Below are 19,894 nucleotides of genomic sequence, written 5' to 3'. Positions count from 1 at the left end.
GATTGGGTGGCTAGAGGCAGAATTTGAAGGACCCTTTGATAGAATTGGATCTCTCTGAGAAGGATATAGAAATCTAGTATGACTCCTTTTAATTGGACAGTAGCTGTAGTGTCATTAGTTTTCATTCTGAGTGCTTGCCTAGTAGGTGATGATTGACTTACAGTGGGGTCTTATGTGGAAGGATAGAATTGTAAGTTGCATCATTGTTATCAGTAAAACATTTGGTTTTTGAATAATTAATGCTCTGTTCAAATTAATCATTATACAGTATGATGGTTCCACGTGGACTTACATAAACACAGGAAAAAACTTACTTTTTTTTCTTTTTGGCCATACTGCACAGCATGTGGGATCTTAGTTCCACGACCAAGGATCGAACCTGTGCCCCCTTGCATTGGGAATGTGGAGTCCTAATCACTGGACTGCCAGGGAATTCCCAAAACTTACATTTTAAAGTACATAGGGATTGCACATACACTCAGATTACTTTAAGAGCCAAGAAGGCAATTTAATAAAGCAGCTAGGTGTAAGACAGCAAGAAATGGTGCAGACTTTGAAGTTTGCATGCTATACCTAAAGGATTCAGATTGAAAAAGTTTTAAAATCACTGTTCTATCCTGTCCCTAAGTAAAAAAGTACATATCCCCCCAGGCTACCAATCTTCTACCTTTTATATAAACAAAATGCTGGAATAAGCATTTTGATATATCAAGTTCTCTAATATATTTAAGGATTAGATGGTTTATTGAGTTGAATTGAATTTATTAAGTTATAGTTTGCACCTTAAATGAAAGTTATTTAGTGCATTAAAAGTGGAGATGAATGGCAGAGCCTGCTTAGTAGATATAGCTAAATGAAGACGCTTATGCATTTTTCTAAAACGTTTATCGCATATTTACAGCAAACAGCTCTAAATTTACTGTACCTCAGGCCCCTAGATTATAGTCTGTTTATGTATACAGAGAGTTTCTTTTAAAATTGTCTTTGTAAATTAGGAAGTGGAAAAGGAAAGGAAATAGTAATTTCCTATTAGTGTGGGGAATAAGATTTAATTTCTCTTCTGTTTCTTGTTCTTAGATGGGAATGATGAACAACCCTAATCCTTACGGTTCACCATATACTCAGAATTCTGGACAGCAGATTGGAGCCAGTGGCCTTGGTCTACAGATTCCGACAAAGTCTGTACTACCAAATAGCTTATCTCCATTTGCAATGGACAAAAAGGCAGTTCCTCCTGGTGGAGGAATGCCCAACATGGTGGGTAGTAATCTGTTTACAAATTTGTCTTCCATCTGACACTTTAACAGAATTGTGTTAAACCTCTTATGTCTTCTATTATACTATACACACTAGGATGTAATGGATGGCCCCTGTGATTGAGGAAGCTTGTGCCTTCCTTCCATTTCACCTGGTGTTTTTTTACTTGCAGTATTGACCAGTAAGGATGCTGTCCAAATAGGAGCAAATGGGGCTGCTACACTGAAAGTTTTGGGGTCCTGCCATATGCAGCTTCTCCTTGTGAGCAATTCTTTTTGTAGGATACAAAAGTGGAACCTTTTTCCTCTTGGGAAGGACTCTCTGAAAAAGGATTCCAACTCTCAATCACCACATCTACTGATTTGTATCTGATGCTATAACACAGAAGTAACTTCCCTTTCAAAGTTACAGATTGTTTTTAACAGTGATTTTTGTTATGGTAAAATCTCCAAAGCTTCTAACGTTGCTATTTTTCTAAAGTAAAACTATCTCCATTTGTGAATGTGTCAGGTAGTCCATGTCCATCTTTGGAAAAAATTGTCCTATAGGAATTTTATTTCCTTTTCAGATGTTTTAGGTTTTTTGCTTTGTGTCCCATAGTCATTGAATGCCTATATTTCAGATACTTCACTAAGTACTGGAGACAAAGATGAACAAAACATGTCATTTCTGCCTCCAGAAATGTTTACTTTTTTATTAGGAAAAACCAAATTTCTTCCAGGGTTTACAGAAACTAATTTTTCACCCACCTGAAAGACCCCTGCCAGCTCTCCCAAGAAGCTCTTCACTATTCTTCAAAACCTAACTTGAACACGCTCTTCACAACAGATCCCTTCCTTTCCCCCCCTCGCACTGGAGTTTACCATGTCCTTCTCTTTCTGTTTTCAGAAGAGTTGCTTCAGAGCAACCAAATACAAATACACATTTTAAAAAAATTTTTATTGGAGTATAGTTGTTTTACAGTTGTCCTTCTCTTTCTTTTGCTCTCTGTATGTTATACATACTTTGATTATATTGCTTGCTAATATAGCAATTTGTTTTCTTGTTAAATTGAGCTTCTTGTTGGTAGAAGTCATCATTTATCGTAGAATCCCCTGTGTCAAAAAATTGGGTCTGGTACATGGTAGACTGTCCTTAAAGGTTTTCATTGAAAATCTCCAAGTCCGTATTTATTAAGGAGGTAGCAAACTATGACACCTAACATCAAATGCATCTTTATTGTTTTATCCCTTAGGGCCAGCAGCAGACCCCGCAGGTCCAGCAGCCAGGCCTGGTGACTCCGGTGGCCCAAGGGATGGGTTCTGGAGCACACACAGCTGATCCAGAGAAGCGCAAGCTCATCCAGCAGCAGCTTGTTCTCCTTTTGCACGCTCACAAGTGCCAGCGGCGAGAGCAGGCCAATGGGGAAGTGAGGCAGTGCAACCTTCCCCACTGTCGTACAATGAAGAACGTCCTTAACCACATGACACACTGCCAGTCAGGCAAGTCCTGCCAAGGTGAGTGGGCTCAAAAGGTTTTTGTGCTCAGCAATTAATATTTTTTTTTACAGTTAGAGCTGATCACATTTTCTCTCTTCTCTTTTGAGACTCCTTACTGATAATGCCTTACTCTGTATTTAATTATGATAAAATTCAGAATCATTTTGTGAATGAGTATCTAGAGATGTGGTAGGAGAGGAAGTTTTAGATTCTTCCCTTTTGGGGTGATACTGACTTTTATTTGCCCCAGCATAGCTTTAAATATTATTGAGGGTTTGCTAACTATCATGTAGGCCAATACTAAAAGAATGTTACCCAACTTAGTACAATTTGTATGTTTATAGAGTCATTAGAAATCTGTGTGTTGTTTTTTTTTTAATTTTTTATTGGAGTATAGTTGATTTACAATGTTGTGTTAGTTTCTGCTGTACAGCAAAGTGAATCAGTTAAACATATACATATATCCACTCTTCTTTAGATTCTTTTCGCATACAGGTCATTACAGAATATTGAGTAGAGTTCCCTGTGCTATACACTAGGTCCTTATTAGTTATCTATTTTATATATAGTAGTGTGTATATGTCGATCCCAATTTCCCAGTTTATCCCCCCCTCCCTTTCCCTCGTGGGAACCATAAGTTTGTTTTTTACACCTGTAACTCTATTTCTGTTTTGTAAATAAGTTAATTTGTACCATTTCTTTTTTTTAAGAGAAATCTGTTTTTATAGGGTTTTTTTTTTATTTATTTAATTTATTTATTTTTGGCTGTCTCGGGTCTTTGTTGCTGCACGGGGGCTTTCTCTAGTTGTGGTAGGTGGGGGCTACTCTTTGTTGTGGCACGCAGGCTTCTCATTGCAGTGGCTTCTCTTGTTGCGGAGCACAGGCTCTAGGCGCATGGGCTTCAGTAGTTGTGGCGCACGGGCTTTGTTGCTCTGCAGCATGTGGGATCTTCCCGGACCAGGGATCGAACCCATGACCCCTGTATGGCAGGCGGATTCTTAACCACTGCGCCACCAGGGAAGTCCCCAGGTTTTTATAATGTAAAGTAGATTGCACAGCTTTGTGGTGAAAAATAGAGGCTCTGGAAGCCAGACCACTTGAGTTTGAATCCCACTTTGGGTGCTCTGTGACTTTGTACACATTACTTAACCAGTTTTTGCCTGTTTTCTCAACTATAAAGTGGGAGGATTAATAACTACCCTATAGAGGTGTTATGAATATGCAATGAGTTAATAGCATTTGTAGCACTCATTATGTGATCGATAAGTTAGCTAACAGTAATATAAAAATATAACCTGCATTTGAAAAAATGATCATTTTTCTTCTTTTTAGTGGCACACTGTGCATCTTCTCGACAAATCATTTCACACTGGAAGAATTGTACAAGGCATGATTGTCCTGTGTGTCTACCCCTTAAAAATGCTGGAGATAAGAGAAATCAACAGTGTAAGTGACTAAATCTTTTGAAGCTTTATATCAAAAGTATTCTTAGACTCACCAGCACAACTTGGTGAGATGGTAGAGTACCTCTTGATTGTGTGAAGTTCCTGTGACTGCCTAGTGCTATCACACTAGATTATTTCCACTTACCACTAACTTCATATTAATAAGGTTAGAATGGAAGTACTTATTACCTAAAATAAGATCCAGAAAGATCATTGCTTTGACATTGGGCAAGTTACTCTTTTATACCTGTGATATAAATATTTAGATAATTTGAAATTAATGTAAAAAGAAAGAAAGTTTGAGATTATTTTTAGAAGCCTGGGGTGATGAGCTTTTCTTAGAGGAAAGACAAGTCAAAAGTAGAAAGTGCAGCCACCACACCTCCTTTAGAAACAAAACATTTAGCATTTAGGATTGAAAGATAAATTTGGAACTGTATATATAGCATGTTTTTAAAAAGTAATTAAATTCCATAAATTAATGAAGAAATCATAAATAGCCCAGTAGAGAATTGGGACTAGGAAATAGTTCACTAGAGGGAGGAAATACCAAAAAGTTCCCTGTTAAATTAAGGAATGAAATAAAGTACCATTTCTCTCCTGTCACATTGATAGAAATGATGCTACCTGGTGTTGGCTTTTGTGTGGCTCTGAGGCATTTCATACACTCTGATGGGAATATTGATACAGCCTGTGGGAAGGCTTTTGGGTATTTTGGATCAAAAGCTTTTCATGCCAATGATCCCCTTTGACCAATCAGTTCTGCATCTAGAAATTTTTTCAAGGAAATAATGGGAAACAAGATGTGTGTATTTCATAATCACGTAACAATAATTTTGTGTTTAAAATTCACTCAGACATCCTAGTGTTTTCTTTCTCACCATCTTTAATGTTGTAATACTGTTTCTTTTGTTTTCTCTAGCAATTCTGACTGGAGCACCAGTTGGACTTGGAAATACTAGCTCTCTAGGGGTGGGTCAACAGTCTACTCCCAGCCTAAGCACTGTTAGTCAGATTGATCCCAGCTCTATAGAAAGGGCTTATGCAGCCCTTGGACTACCCTATCAAGTAAATCAGATGCCAACACAGCCCCAGGTGCAAGCAAAGAACCAGCAGAACCAGCAATCTGGACAGTCTCCCCAGGGGATGCGGCCCATGAGCAACATGAGTAAGTCTGTGTCTTCCTAGTGACAGATCTGATACCAGTTGTGTGTGTAAATACCATGTAATATGCAAGGTTAACTTCTTTGTTTATTTTAGTCTCTGTGTGTGTGTCTATCTCTTTTACTGTCTCTCTCTCTCTCCATGTCTCCCTCTCTTACTTTTTTTGTTACATGATTAATTTTTTGAAGTAACTTTTAAAAGATTATAGTGTAGAAATCCCCTTGTAATCCACATACCAGAGGCAACTGCTATTGGTTTATATCCTTCTTAATCCTGTTATACATATATTAGTTCATATTTCTAGAAGTGGGGTCCCATGTGTTATAACAGACTTATTTCTTTACACAATGTGGACATCTTTCCGTTTCCATGTCTAATGTATCCTTTTTAATACTTGTATAGTATTTTGTCGCATAGAACAGTGTGTTACAGGTGGACATTTAAGTTTCCAAATTTTTTGATATTTTAAATGCCAAAAAGAAACTGTTTTGGCTCGAGGTATTCTTTTGGTAGTATTCTTTTGATTTGAAATGTTTGGTTATTGTTAATATAGATTTCTGCATATCTGGCAGCAGTAGTCGTTTGCCTTTGAAATAGTTTATCAAATACACTTGTTTTCCTAACCTCTTCCTATAGTAAAACTGAGAGGGAAGGGGAAGTGTGAGCAGTGTTTTAATATCCTGATTTGGGGGTAGTTTTTATTCTCTAATTGTATGGTAAAATAAAGGAGATTTGCCCTATGACTATCCCTTTACTGTCAGGCAGTTGAACATCTAAGCAATTTTATATAAATTGTTAAATGCCCAGCACAGGTAAGCCCATAACTTTTAATTATTTGCCTCTTATTCTAAAATTGTTCTTGATGATGAAGTTCTTCTGTAATTAGACAACTGTCTAATTTGGAATAATCTACCATGCTTTTTCCTTTGAAACCCATTTTCATCCCTCTATTAGTAAGTGCAGTAGGCTTTAGTTTCTGCAAACTGTTTGATTCTAAATGAGAAAATTGGGCACGCTACTCTTGTAAGAATGTAAATCTTACTGATTTTTATTTTTAACTTAAGGAAATGTACACTATTTCATAACAAGCAATGCTAAACAGTTATTGAGAAAGGAGTTTTAAAAACTGGACTAGAAACCGGAATGAAGAGCATTCCTGCCTTTTCAGGCTTGTTTTCAAGCTCATATTTATTAAAAGAGAGATCTGAGGACTTCATTCCCCCCCTTTTCCATCTCCTTCTCTCCCTCCCCCTCCCCTCCCCTCCCCTCCCTCTCCCTCCCCCTCCTCCCCTCCCTCCCCCTCCTCCCCTCCCCCTCCCTCCCCCCCCCCCCCGACTTATGATTGCTTTTTTCCTCTCTCTTTCAAAGTTATGTAGAGTGCATCTTCCTTGAGCTTTAGGATCTTGACCCAATGCAGCTGTCTACCCCTGGCCTAGATTTTCATTTTTGTAATTGGTTGTTTCCCATTACTTTTTCAAGTTTCTGTGTATAATTACCAGTTTAGTTCTTGTCATCTTCTCTTGTATCATCTGTGTATTTGCATGTACATTTATATATACCCACAAGATTATTTGAAAGTTAACTAGCTTCTTGGATTTCTTTTTTCCCCTTTCTCAGTGTCTTTTTAAAAAATGTTTTAGGATTAAGATTAATCAGGTTTTTCCATTTCTTGTTATTGAGTTAACGGTGCCTTTTTGATAATAATCATCATTGTGAGCCAGTACTTTTAGAATACCTCAGATATTTCTTTGTTGTGTCAGAGCCCATCTTGAAAACTGGTGTAAAACAAACATAAAATGTCATCATGGTTTCTTTTCTTCAGGCACAAGCCAGATAGTCAAAGGCCTCCTTTGAAGTAATTTTTCCTTTTATACCAAAGTCCTGTAATGCAGGGACATTCTCAGAGTTATAAATTTTACGTACCTGTGAGTGACAAGGGCATTTGAATAAAAGCAGCATTCACTTAGATGTGCTGTGTGCTGAAAAAAACATACTAAAGGGGGCATGATCCCTACTTTTGAAACATCTCTAGTTTGGATGGGCAGGTAAGTGACTAAATAGGCAAAATAGCAAGATCTCTACTACGTGTATCAGGTTATAGAGACTCTGTAACAGGGAGGGCAAGAGGGAATCCACTCCAGAACTCCATATTAGAGCTTTTTACTGTAAGCCTTCCATGACCATATTTGACCACATTCTTAATCTTCTGGTTTCTATTGAATTCACTTACTCTGTAAAGATTGTGTTAGGGCTTAGAAAAAATACGTATTCTCCTATGGCTTAGGATTCCCCCTAGGGCTTTAAAATACACACACACACACACACACACACACACACACACACACACACTCACTGAATATTAGGTGCCTTGAATTCTTTTTTTGTTCATTTTCTTTCTGACTTATTCTCTCAGTGCCAGTAGTGTCTTTCTTCCTACATTTTTGTATTCTCAAGTGAATGCTCACTCTTAGGGTCTTGAATGCGAACCTATATAAGGGTATCCTTCTCAAGTTATTATGGAGCCATTACTTGCAGTAATGGACCCGGATACTTCAGAGGGAATGTTTGGCTGTGTTTTCATGTGCCATCAGAAGGCAGTAAGATAAGCAAATTGATACATAGTGTAATCACTGTTTCTTTTACCTTCATATTCTTACGACCAGTAAAACAAATCTGTGTTAAGGGTACGTAATTTTTCTAAAAATGAGTATTCACACGTGGAGTGTTCATAGTGACAGGTAGACCACTACCAGCAACTACCTTTTAGAGCCTGCCTTGATGATGTCAGAAGCAGAGTTCTGCCTAAGCATTTGGGAAGCATGATGAAAGAAGGCAACAGGATTTTTATTAGCCATTGTCTAGAAATCTAGTCAATTATTTTCATTTTACGGAAGTTTTTTCTTTTTTTTAATATCTTGGAGGGTATATTAATAAAATTGTATATCAGAAAAATTTTTAACCACACGAAAATCTGGTTTAGTGTAAATATTGTTTGTTTTTTTGTTTTTAAAGAAATAATATTCATTAAAATCATTAATCAAAAAAGTTAATATGTGTACATAGAGCTATTCAAGCCAATTTGAAGGAGTATTCAATTAAAAATGTTTAACCCAAACACTGTTTTTCATTCCCCTCCCTAGGGGTCATCATACATGTCCTTACATAGATTGTGCTTATGAAAGCACCTGCATATATTAATTCAGTTCCCTAAACAATTTTGGTTCTAGTTTTTTAGCTCCTTTTAACATCATTACTCTTATGTCTGTCCATACATATATAACTGTAAGACAATATCAAGTGGAAATCCTAAGTCAATGAATATATGCACGCATTTTTTCATTTGTTTAGCAGTTACCAGATAGCTCTCCCAAGAGTGGGTCAGTTTACACATCTGTGAATTTTTATTGAAAATGCTTCTTTTCCCAAACCTTTCTCAACACTTGGTATTCTCAGACTCTATAAAAAAGTTTTCACAGGAATTCCCTGGCCGTCCAGTGGTTAGGACTCCAGGCTTCCACTGCAGGGGGCACAGTTTCGATCCCTGGTTGGGTAACTAAGATCCCATAAGCCACTAAGATCCCTCAAGCCGCACAGCCAAAAGAAAAAAAAAAGTTTTCATATTTTCGTACATGAAAAATATATTTCTTTAAGTTTTACTTTAAATGCAGTTGAACATACTTGCATACTTTTAAAGCTGTTGTATTTCTTTTTTATGTAAATTGCCTATTCCTTTCCTCTTGGATTCTTCATCTTTTTCTCACTGGGTTGTAAAGGTACTTTGTGTATTAGCCTTTATATATGTGTTGCTAATTATATCGCAAATGATTGTTTATTATATACAATGCTAGCATTTTTTCCCCCGATTTGTCTTCTGTCTCTTGACTTTGTCTATGGTGATTATTTTACTTATTACTCAAATTTCTAAATGTCCTTAAGACTTCTGTTTTGGGTCTTACTTTAAAAGGATAAAAATTTCTGTGATATTTTCTTCTAGTACTTTCATAGCTTTTCCTTTCTCTTCATCCGTTTTTGTTGTTTTTATTGTTGCTGACATTTAAAATACTCTGTCTTGCTTTTTGTTTTGACCTAGGTGCTAGTCCTATGGGAGTAAATGGAGGTGTAGGGGTTCAAACGTCGAATCTTCTTTCTGACTCGATGTTGCATTCAGCCATAAATTCTCAAAAGTAAGTTTTATCTTGGGTTGTGCCCTTTGTCAGATTTCAGACACTTGTTAGAATTCCTTGAGTTTTTTTAGTTTGCTTGATTTGAAGATATCCTTGATGAATGAAGACAAATAATATGTTTGAGTTTATTCTTTAGGCTCTCTATAACCTCTTTAGAAATTGTATCAATTATTTGGGGTAACTGACACCTTCCCACATACAGTAGAAAGTTCCAAATGCAGCTGCTTAAAAAACGAGTTTGCTCTATCCCAGTGTTAACAATTAATCCATTGCCCAGTGGATTCCCTGGGATAAGCTGTGTCAAAGTGACAACTTAGTCTTATAACACAAGACTTAGTCTTTTAAACACAAGACATCATCTACCCCTTCACACAAAGAAATGTTGTGGGTTTAACTCTTTTCCCTCACACAAGTACAAATACATACACACCATTTCCCCCAGACTTCTTTATGTGTAAATAGACTTGTCATAGTGTATTGGTCCTATTGCAGTCATCACTGTCAGCTCTACTTAAATGAGATCCTCCTTCTCCTACCCTTCTTCACTAAAACTATTTCACTCCTTTTAAAAGCCCAATGATGAGTGAAAATGCCAGTGTGGCCTCCCTGGGTCCTATGCCAACAGCAGCTCAACCATCCAGTACTGGAATTCGGAAACAATGGCATGAAGATATTACTCAGGATCTTCGAAATCATCTTGTTCACAAACTGTAAGATTGTCGGCTTGTCTTATTCATAAGGAGTTACCAGGTCAACATGCTACCAATCTGCCAGGCACTTAAACACGAGAAATATTACTGATTTTTCTATAGCCTGGCTGCTGCTGCTGCTACTTCTATGGCTTTCCTGCTTCCTATTCTCTGCTTCTCAACATTTTCACCATCATTTGTTAGGAGTTTTTCAGCCTTTAATGGTGTGTGAATGATTCCGCCTAGCAACAATAATCAATATATATTAGTTAAAAGTTATTCAGTTAGGGCTTAGGTGGTTGAGAGTCTGCCTGCCGATGCAGGGGACACGGATTTGAGCCCCAGTGCGGGAGGATCCCACATGCTGCGGAGCGGCTGGGCCCGTGAGCCATGGCCGCTGAGCCTGCGCGTCCGGAGCCTGTGCTCTGCAACGGGAGAGGCCACAACAGTGAGAGGCCCGCGTACCGCAAAAAAAAAAAAAAAAAAAATTATTCATTTAATGCTATCTCAACAGAACTCATATTTTAAAAGAAAATCTAGGTCTTAGATCATTAGAATGGTAGAGGCAACACTGTCTTCTGTTGTTATCCTTGGTAAAGCTTTTATTATCTTGACAAATTGAATCTGTTTGGGTGGTCTCTCTGTGGTCTTCTGGTCCTCCAAATGTGCACATTGTAGTAGTATGTGAAATACCCCTGCACTGTTTGGTGTGAAGTTTATGTATGCCAGGCACACTGCCTCACAAGCACTGTCTTGTTGGATGAAAGAGGGGGAAGGCTTATAGAGTGGTAAAATGTAATGTGCCCAGTATCCTAAAGATAGAGCTCTGCCCTTACTGATTAGAGAGCTTATACTTCAAACAAAATGCAGCATTTTTTTTTTTCTTGGAAGAATCAGTCTTTTTTCATTTCCCTTACACTTAATAGAGGGATCTCCTTCAATTCATCCAATTTTGTATTGGCTTAGAACCATGTGGTCTGTCTTTTATCTTCTTATTTTTATGTTACATTGGCCTACTAATTCAACTTAAGCTTCATTTAGGAGTTCTCAAATGATAGCATCAATAATGGAATTTGACACAAGGAGAAAACTCTGAGATTTTAATACTGAATTAATAAGGAATAACCAAAACAAACTTATCTTGTGATCACAATAGATTATTTAGGATTGATCATCTGACTTGATGTTAAATGTTTATTATGTGCTTGCAAATTTTTTACTAATTCGGGTTTTCCATTTATTTCTTCTCCACTTGGTTATTTCAGGTATAATACACAACTGAACATGAGATGTCCAGATGATAAAATTAGTAGCTGACATCACATTTTGTCAACCTTCAGGAAAGTTAGTGCCAAGCATTTTGCAGGGAATTGCTAGAGAGCAAAAGACATTGAATTTAGCAGAATTATTATGCATTTTTGTTCCCTTCACTTCAAGTTTTTGATCATTTAAGATTTTGTAGAGATTATTCAGTTTTATTTTACTAAGCTGAATAAAGAGAGAAGGATCTTAAGGCTGTTGGTACTTTGGCAAAGGTCAGGTTTTCTCACTTCCTTTATGCAAGTAGCACAGTGTAAGTTTTTTTTTTTTTAATTTTATTTGTTTATTTATTTATTTTTGGCTGCGTTGGGTCTTCATTGCTGTGCACGGGCTTTCTCTGGTTGCAGCGAGTGGGGGCTAATCTTCATTGAGGCGCATGGGCTTCTCATTGCAGTGGCTTCTCTTGTTATGGAGCACGGGCTCTAGGCACACGGACTTCAGTAGCTGCGGCACGTGGGCTCAGTAGTTGTGGCTCACGGGCTCTAGAGTGCAGGCTCAGTAGTTGTGGCGCACGGGCTTAGTTGCTCCGCAGCATGTGGGATCTTCCCGGACCAGGGCTCAAACCCGGGTCCCCTGCATTGGCAGGCGGATTCTTAACCACTGTACCACCAGGGAGGTCCCACAGTATAAGTTTCTTGCTCTACGTTAGAGTGACTGGGACCAGAAAGTATTTTTATGGAGTCATTTCTTAATTCTGATCAGGAAAACCCTTTCATTACCACAGAGAGACACTTTCATTTTGGTCAGTAATTTATATTTGAAGACATCTCATACCTCATTTTAAAATTTTACCTAAAGTGTTCGTTGTATAAAAATGAGTAAATACTAATCAGGAAGACATTTAAAATACTGTGTACTTATATGGTGAGTAAAAAAATGCTGACATGATATAATAGTAGAAGGATTTTCTATTCCTAGTGTTCAAGCCATATTTCCTACTCCGGATCCTGCTGCTTTAAAAGACAGACGGATGGAAAACCTGGTTGCATATGCCCGGAAAGTGGAAGGGGACATGTATGAATCTGCGAACAATCGAGTGAGCGTCTGTTTTTTTCTACTCAAGGCAAAAGTGGACCTCTTCTGGCTGTTTAGTTTATTCCTCTTAGTTGCATATACACGGAATACTATACTTTAGAGGACACCCTTTAGCCATCCTGTCTTACTCTCACTGTGGAGTCACGATAACAAAGCAGTTTTCTTAAAGTGTACGTCAAGAATCTTACATTTTTCCTCTTAATAATACAGTGCACTCATGTGGCACTTTATCTGGGTTGTCCTTCTGTCAGCTAAAAAGTGGTTGAGCTGTTACCAGCTCTGTGCTATTTTCACTAGAATATGGTGAATCAGCTGCTTAGTATTTTCATCTCAAGTAGTATTTCTGTATCAGTTGAACCTTCCTCCCTAAATTGGCACTTTTTCAAAATGTAGCATATTCTTCCCACATGCTGTAAATTGTAAACCTACTTTGAAAAGTCATGCTTTACTATGTAGGTTCATTATATAGCAGCTATTCATATGATCATTCCAAACATGAGCTCATATTTTTAATGTTGTAGGAAAGTAGATTAGATTTACTCTTCTCCGTTTTCATTTCTGCCTACCTTTTTAAATGAAGCTAATGTCTGTTCTTAGTTCATTTTTTGTTACCTGATGGTAGTCCCCCTTTTTTCCTCATCTCTATTTTCAAAATTCAAAAAGGCGGAATACTACCACCTGCTAGCTGAGAAGATCTATAAGATCCAGAAAGAACTGGAAGAAAAACGAAGGACTAGACTACAAAAACAGAACATGCTACCAAGTGCTGCAAGCATGGTGCCAGTTTCCATGAACCCAGGGCCTAACATGGGGCAGCCACAACCAGGAATGACTTCTAGTAAGTGCTTTTTATTATATTTATTTTGGGGAGAAACTGAAATAAAACGGTACCTAACCAAATTCACTAATTTGCATTGGCTTGTGTAACTATTCTTGAGCTTTCAAATGACTCTTTTTTGCCTTTTCAAAGAAAATAATTCATTCTCTAGTAAAAACAGTAAGCTGAACAGTATATTGAAATTTCTGGACATGACTTGACAATATGGCATCATTTTTAGTGCCAAAGATATTATTCTGTCATAGTGACACCTAGGAAGTGATAGTCCACAGGTTTTCACTGATTTGCATATGGTAGGCAGCCAGCCAATAGATGTAGACTGAGCAGGTTCAAATGCCTTACTGGCTTTGATACATCCTAAACAATATGTTACTTACGTTGTCACACTTTCTTCCTGACCCAATATGTTCAAAGTCTAAGAACTGTTTATTTTTTAGAAGCAGCATTTGAAATTCATCTTGACAGTTTCAGCCTTCTTGACCTAATGAATTAACTGGATAGCCAGGATGATCATGCATTCCATTATTCATTTATTGACTCATTACTAGGTTCCAAGCAGTGAAATATGGTGTGGGTACGCAATGGTGAGGAAAAATACAGGCTACTTAAATGATGTGTGAAAGGCTATGATAGGGAAAACCTATGTTTCTTGAGTCAGGGAAAGCTGGCTACCTATAGATAGTGCCAAATGAGCCAGCAGGTACCAACTCTTAGGCCATTAGTGGATTATAAGTGGGCTGAGAAATTCACCCCCCACAGGCCTTGAAGTAGTCAAATGGAGAACTTTTAGCAGCCTCATTTGTTAACTGCAGTGTTGTGCTAGATATATTTTCTCATTGAGCCATGATGTGAAAAGAATTGAGAATAGCATTTCTGGCAGAGGGAACAGCATACACAGAGGCCCCACTAGCAAGGGAAAATGCAGGTATTTTTTGAGTAGGTACGAGAACAATTGTTCAGAAACAAAGTCAAGACTAGAGTTGTGGACACTGCCTCAGTGCTAATGGTTTGAACTAGGGCAGTAACTAAGATACAGAGACAAGTAGACAAATTTGAGATACTTGGGTGTGGTTGAATTTACTTGAATTCTTCAGAAATTTGAGCCAAGTTAAAAGTTTATCAGATGTTAAACTGTAGTGTTACGTTAAAATAAAGACAGGATGGTACTGGTGCAGTAGGGTAGGGATAAATATTAGTGGAACTGAATAGCCCTAAGTATGTGTTTATAGACTGAGATTCCTGTCTTACCCCATACACAGGAATTAATTGTAGAAGAATCCAAATTTTTTAAACTATAAACCAAAAAATCAAAAGTACTACAGAGAATACTGAAGCAAATATAAAATGAAATGAGAAAGGTCTCTAAAGTAAATACTACCTGGTAGCTTTTTTTTTTTTTTAATGAATTTATTTATTATATTATTTATTGTTTCTGGCTGCGTTGGGTCTTTGTTGCTGCTTCATTGCTTTTCTCTAGTTGCAGCGAGCGGGGGCCACTCCTCATTGCAGTGTGCAGGCTTCTCATTGCGGTGACTTCTCTTGTTGTGGAGCACGGGCTCTAGGCACACGGGCTTCAGTAGTTGTGGCACGCGGGCTCAGTAGCTGTGGCTCGAGGGCGCTAGAGCGCAGGCTCAGTAGTTGTGGCACATGGGCTCAGTTGCTCCGCAGCATGTGGGATCTTCCCAGGCCAGGGCTCGAACCCGTGTTGCCTGCATCGGCAGGCGGATTCCCAACCACTGCGCCACCAAAGAAGCCCTACCTGGAAGCTTTAAAGAAAGAAGAAAAAAACGGAAGATACCATAAACATAATTAGTGAGCAAACCAAGGAAACTATTTTCATATTAAAGGTGCTAGTTTCCTTAATATACATTTAGAGTATATACATATGTATATTTTCATCATTCTTAGTTATTTCTATTTTTGTATTTGTTTTAAGAGCTGCATGATGAGATAAAGTGCAGTGTAATATGTATTATTTAAAGTCAGTGTTCACAATGGGCTTGTATGCATAAAAACACATTATTGGGGTACACAGTCAAACTTGGTCACTGGATAGAATCTGTGGCTATTGTCTATAGAGGTATTCTTCATACCAATGAAATAATCAGGCTTGATCAAATAACAGCATATTAAATGCTGTATTAGTCTGTTTAAATATGAGCTTTTATATTATTGTCCTGTCAGTGCTGAAAGCACCCTGGTTCATAAAGAAATGTACTAAAACCATTTGGAGGCATTTTCTTGTGTTCCAGAAATAACATTTTCTTCAGGTTCCTGTCTACTTCATAGCTTTATTTTTTTGATATTCAGACTGAATTCTGTAAGTTATACTTTATTTTTTAAAGGGGAATGGCTGCCTAAAAGATGCATTTCTAACCATTTCTGTATTCCATTCTAGATGGCCCTCTACCTGATCCATCTATGATCCGTGGCAGTGTGCCAAACCAGATGATGCCTCGGATAACTCCACAACCTGGTAAATTATGAGGGAAATCGGTGTACTTAACCATGGCTTTTTTTTAACAGAGTTCCTAGTGTATTACAAGATTACACCTGCCGCAGGCCAGCAGCAGCTATCATAATTACCTGCCTGAGAAATCAGAAAGCCTTTTATTAGAGTGGGAGCCCAGGGAGGAAGGAAGGGTGAAGAGCAGATTGGCTGACAGGTCAAGGGGCAAAAGACATTAAATGATCAAGCATCCATTTAAAAACAACTAGCCAAGATGAAATTTATTCCAGATTGTAAAATTTGGTTCAGAGACCATACATTCATTAACAGTGCCCTTCTGTGGCTGCTGTGAATTAAACAGAGATTCACAGTTGGAAGCAGGTGCCTTTATTTGTCCTGATACAGTGACATAGAATCATAAATAAGAACTCTTTTATTCTCCAATTACATGAAGGTGTTCAGATCTAATATTTTACACTTACTCACAGGTTTGAATCAATTTGGCCAGATGAGTATGCCCCAGCCCCCTATTGGACCCCGGCAAACCTCTCCTCTTCAGCACCATGGACAGTTAGCTCAACCTGGAACTCTCAACCCGGTAAGTTTGACCTCTGAGTAATCTTTGGCCTTTACTTGACATTTTTAAAATCCTTTTTTCTTTCAGAGAACAAATTCTCACACTTGCTTAAACAGCTAACTATACATAATTAATTCTTAACACTGATTTTTTTCTATAATTCTGTTGTATTTACCCTTAATATAGACATGATTAAATAATTAAAACTAAACCATATACCACAATTAGGCAGAGAATACTAAAGTCCTTAATTTTCACCTACCTCTTTTACCTGTATGCGTTGTTTTTAGAAATTTATCCTACATAAATAATTCTTGAGATACTAAAAGGATATAATTTGAAGGGCTTCCCTGGTGGCGCAGTGGTTGAGAGTCCGCCTGCTGATGCAGGGGACACGGGTTCGTGCCCCGGTCCGGGAAGATCCCACATTCTGTGGAGCAGCTAGGCCCGTGAGCCATGGCCGCTGAGCCTGCGCGTCCGGAGCCTGTGCTCTGCAACGGGAGAGGCCACAACAGTGAGAGGCCCGTGTCCCGAAAAAAAAAAAAGATATAATTTGAAGAAAATGCATATTAAGGATGCTACGTTATGTACTGTGTTTTAGGAAAAGGCCATAGCCTGAATGTACTGTAAGGGATTATGTTTAAATTACAGTACATCTGTAAATTGGAATGCTTCATAAGCAATAATTTCAGAATTTATATGATGGCATGAAAGGTGTTTACAGCTTTAAGTGGGAAAATCAGGTGTCTAAAGTATATTTATTATAGGATCCTGTATCGTTAAGGACTTTCTTGATTATAATTTATATAAAATAAACACTAAAAGAAAGATTTCCTTCCAAATACTGTTCATATATAGTCACAGTACTAGAAAGCTTGTAGGAGCAGCCAGTCGCCACTGCCTGGAGTCTCAGTGTTGAGTAGTCTGCATACTTTGACACAGTCATCTCTCTTCCGTAATGCCTCTCTCCCCCAAACACAGAACCTACCCAGGCAGGAAACTGTCAAGGGTGATGGAGGGGCAGTTGCCTGATTTTAGAGCGTGGAGAAGATGGCCTCTGAGCATCTCACTGCTCCTTGTGCAAATTCTAAACCTGTCATCCAGCTTTCAATATTGTCCCCAACCCTTACCCTGCCTCTCAGAGTTAGTTAGTACTATCAGTTGTTAAGCCTCTTTGGAGTTGTCTAGCACCAGTCTGCTGTATTTAATGAGGGGTCTTATTCTTCATTTTAACCTATGAAACAAATACCTTTCTTAGACTTTGAAGTTCTTGGCCTTTGGTATCCATAATTACTCACTATGGAGTCTTATAGTTTGTGCTTTAACAATACCGCCTACGTAAGCAAAGACCTCATGAAATTGTGATTCGCTCTCCTCACTTATAAAACAAACGGAGTGTATAGGCAGTTACCTATGTGCCTCGTTCTAGATGCATTTGTGCAATTTCTTGACGGTGGGCTTAGGTAAGCTGTGACGCTGTTCTCCATTATCTTGGCATGAGCGTCAGCTGTTGTAGCACCACTTTCTTCCTTTCCTACCCCACCCTCCCCATAGCAGAGCCAGAGCAATTGGTAATTCCAGCTATAGTAGAATAACTGAAAAAAAGCAATTTGGTGCTCTGTGTTTTTTTGTTTTTGTTTTTGTATGTGTGTACAGCCTATGGGCTATGGGCCTCGCATGCAGCAGCCTTCCAGCCAGAGCCAGTTCCTTCCTCAGACTCAGTTCTCAACACAGGGAATGAATGTAACAAATATGCCTTTGGCTCCGTCTGGCAGTCAAGCACCAGTGTCTCAAGTATGTCTCACAAATGGGTTTTTTTTGGTTGTTGTTTTTTTAAACTTGTTTCCGTGATTCCTGGAACTTCTTAATTTGGGTTTTTACAGAGAAGGGTGACAGCAAATAATGGGTGACAGCAAATAATGGGTGGAAATAGATGATTAAGCTTTTAATAAGAACAGTTATGGACATGGTATTCTGAACATGAAAGGATTACTAAGTCTACTTAATTACATACTGTATTGGTTGGATTTTCAATTCTGTTCTGAATTGCGTCTTATGTTTTTCATTTTAACAGGCACAAATGTCCAGTTCTTCCTGCCCTGTGAACTCTCCTATAATGCCTCCTGGGTCCCAAGGGAGCCACATTCACTGTCCCCCTCTCCCTCAACCAGCTCTGCATCAGAACTCACCCTCACCTGTACCTAGTCGTACCCCAACCCCTCACCACACTCCCCCAAGCATAGGGGCTCAGCAGCCACCAGCAACAGCAATTCCAGCCCCTGTTCCTACACCTCCAGCCATGCCACCTGGGCCACAGTCCCAGGCTCTACATCCTCCTCCAAGACAGACACCTACACCGCCACCAACACAACTTCCTCCCCAAGTGCAGCCTTCACTTCCTGCTGCTCCTTCAGTTGACCAGGCGCAGCAGCAGCCTCTGTCCCAGCAGAGTACAGCAGCCTCTGTGCCCACCCCGACGGCGCCACTGCTGCCTCCGCAGCCGGCAACTCCAGTAAGCAGAGACGGGGCTTTAAGCAGGATCGTGTCAGCTGTGCTATAGTTTTACACTGCTTCTGTGCTGTTTCTTTATTCTTTTCTCCCTTTTTTTTTTTTTTTGGCCGCATTACATGGTTTGTGGGATCTTAGTTCCCCAACCAGGGATCCTGGCCCGGGCACACGGCAGTGACAGTGCCGAGTCCTAATCACTGGACCGCCGGGGAATTCTCTGTGCTGTTTCTCTTCTGTGTTGTTTCTTCTCTTATTGTTGTCTCCGCAGTTAGACTAGAATCTGTTTATAGTTACAGACCTTCTTTCTCTTTTTTTCTTGCTGTCGTACCTAACGTAGGAGGAGCTCAAAAGATTTTGTTTAGATCGTATGTTGACCATGGTCATGTTGTATTACGAGGCTCGAAGGCATGTAAGGAGAGGTGACAAAGGGAGAGCATCGACAGTACATTTAATACCCCACGTGAATTTTACAGATATTTAAAGAATCTTTTCATACAGTCTGAACTGATGTACTCAAGAGCAAATGAACAAAATCATCGATTTATGAGTGTCTGTGGTACTAGCCAAAGTTAGAAAATTCATCATGTAAGAGATTAGAAAACTATGGGCCTGAAACAAACCGGTAGCTTCCTTGTGAAAGGCTTGTTATCTATATAGTAGAGATCCAAATGCACATTTAATACTTGCATTCTTACTAATAGAACTCTATGTGTCACAATCTAAAACTTTCTACTTGATCACTGATACTAATATTTCAGTTCTCTGTCATACTGGCAAGCTGAGGATCCCCATGAGTTATAGCTACTTCATAAAACGTTGCTTATCCATGACTGGTTCATCTTAGCTTCTGATATGTAAGGAAAGGCAGGATGCAGAAAGGAAACTTAATTCTATGTAGGATAGTTTCTGAAAATACTAATTTCTCATTATGAGATATCTTATTGGAAGAC

At 38.7% G+C, this 19,894-nt stretch overlaps 1 protein-coding gene across 1 annotated transcript in view; it reads left to right on the top strand.

Annotated features, from left to right (window-relative positions):
* The window catches only part of EP300 (E1A binding protein p300), a 70,716-nt gene that overhangs the window by 24,802 nt on the left and 26,020 nt on the right, over positions 1 to 19,894 (top strand). The window contains exons 3-14 of the mRNA XM_019943965.3: positions 1,078 to 1,257; positions 2,492 to 2,753; positions 4,068 to 4,181; positions 5,103 to 5,348; positions 9,435 to 9,528; positions 10,101 to 10,238; positions 12,456 to 12,573; positions 13,236 to 13,410; positions 15,809 to 15,886; positions 16,348 to 16,457; positions 18,093 to 18,230; positions 18,511 to 18,948. Of these exons, the coding sequence (XP_019799524.2) occupies positions 1,078 to 1,257; positions 2,492 to 2,753; positions 4,068 to 4,181; positions 5,103 to 5,348; positions 9,435 to 9,528; positions 10,101 to 10,238; positions 12,456 to 12,573; positions 13,236 to 13,410; positions 15,809 to 15,886; positions 16,348 to 16,457; positions 18,093 to 18,230; positions 18,511 to 18,948 (2,091 nt within the window). The remainder of the gene's footprint in view (positions 1 to 1,077; positions 1,258 to 2,491; positions 2,754 to 4,067; positions 4,182 to 5,102; positions 5,349 to 9,434; positions 9,529 to 10,100; positions 10,239 to 12,455; positions 12,574 to 13,235; positions 13,411 to 15,808; positions 15,887 to 16,347; positions 16,458 to 18,092; positions 18,231 to 18,510; positions 18,949 to 19,894) is intronic.

Source organism: Tursiops truncatus, chromosome 11 (genome assembly GCF_011762595.2).
Source record: "Tursiops truncatus isolate mTurTru1 chromosome 11, mTurTru1.mat.Y, whole genome shotgun sequence".
Taxonomy (NCBI): domain Eukaryota; kingdom Metazoa; phylum Chordata; class Mammalia; order Artiodactyla; family Delphinidae; genus Tursiops; species Tursiops truncatus.
The sequence above is the reverse complement of the archived record's forward strand: the minus strand, read 5'-3'. Positions and strand labels throughout refer to the sequence as shown.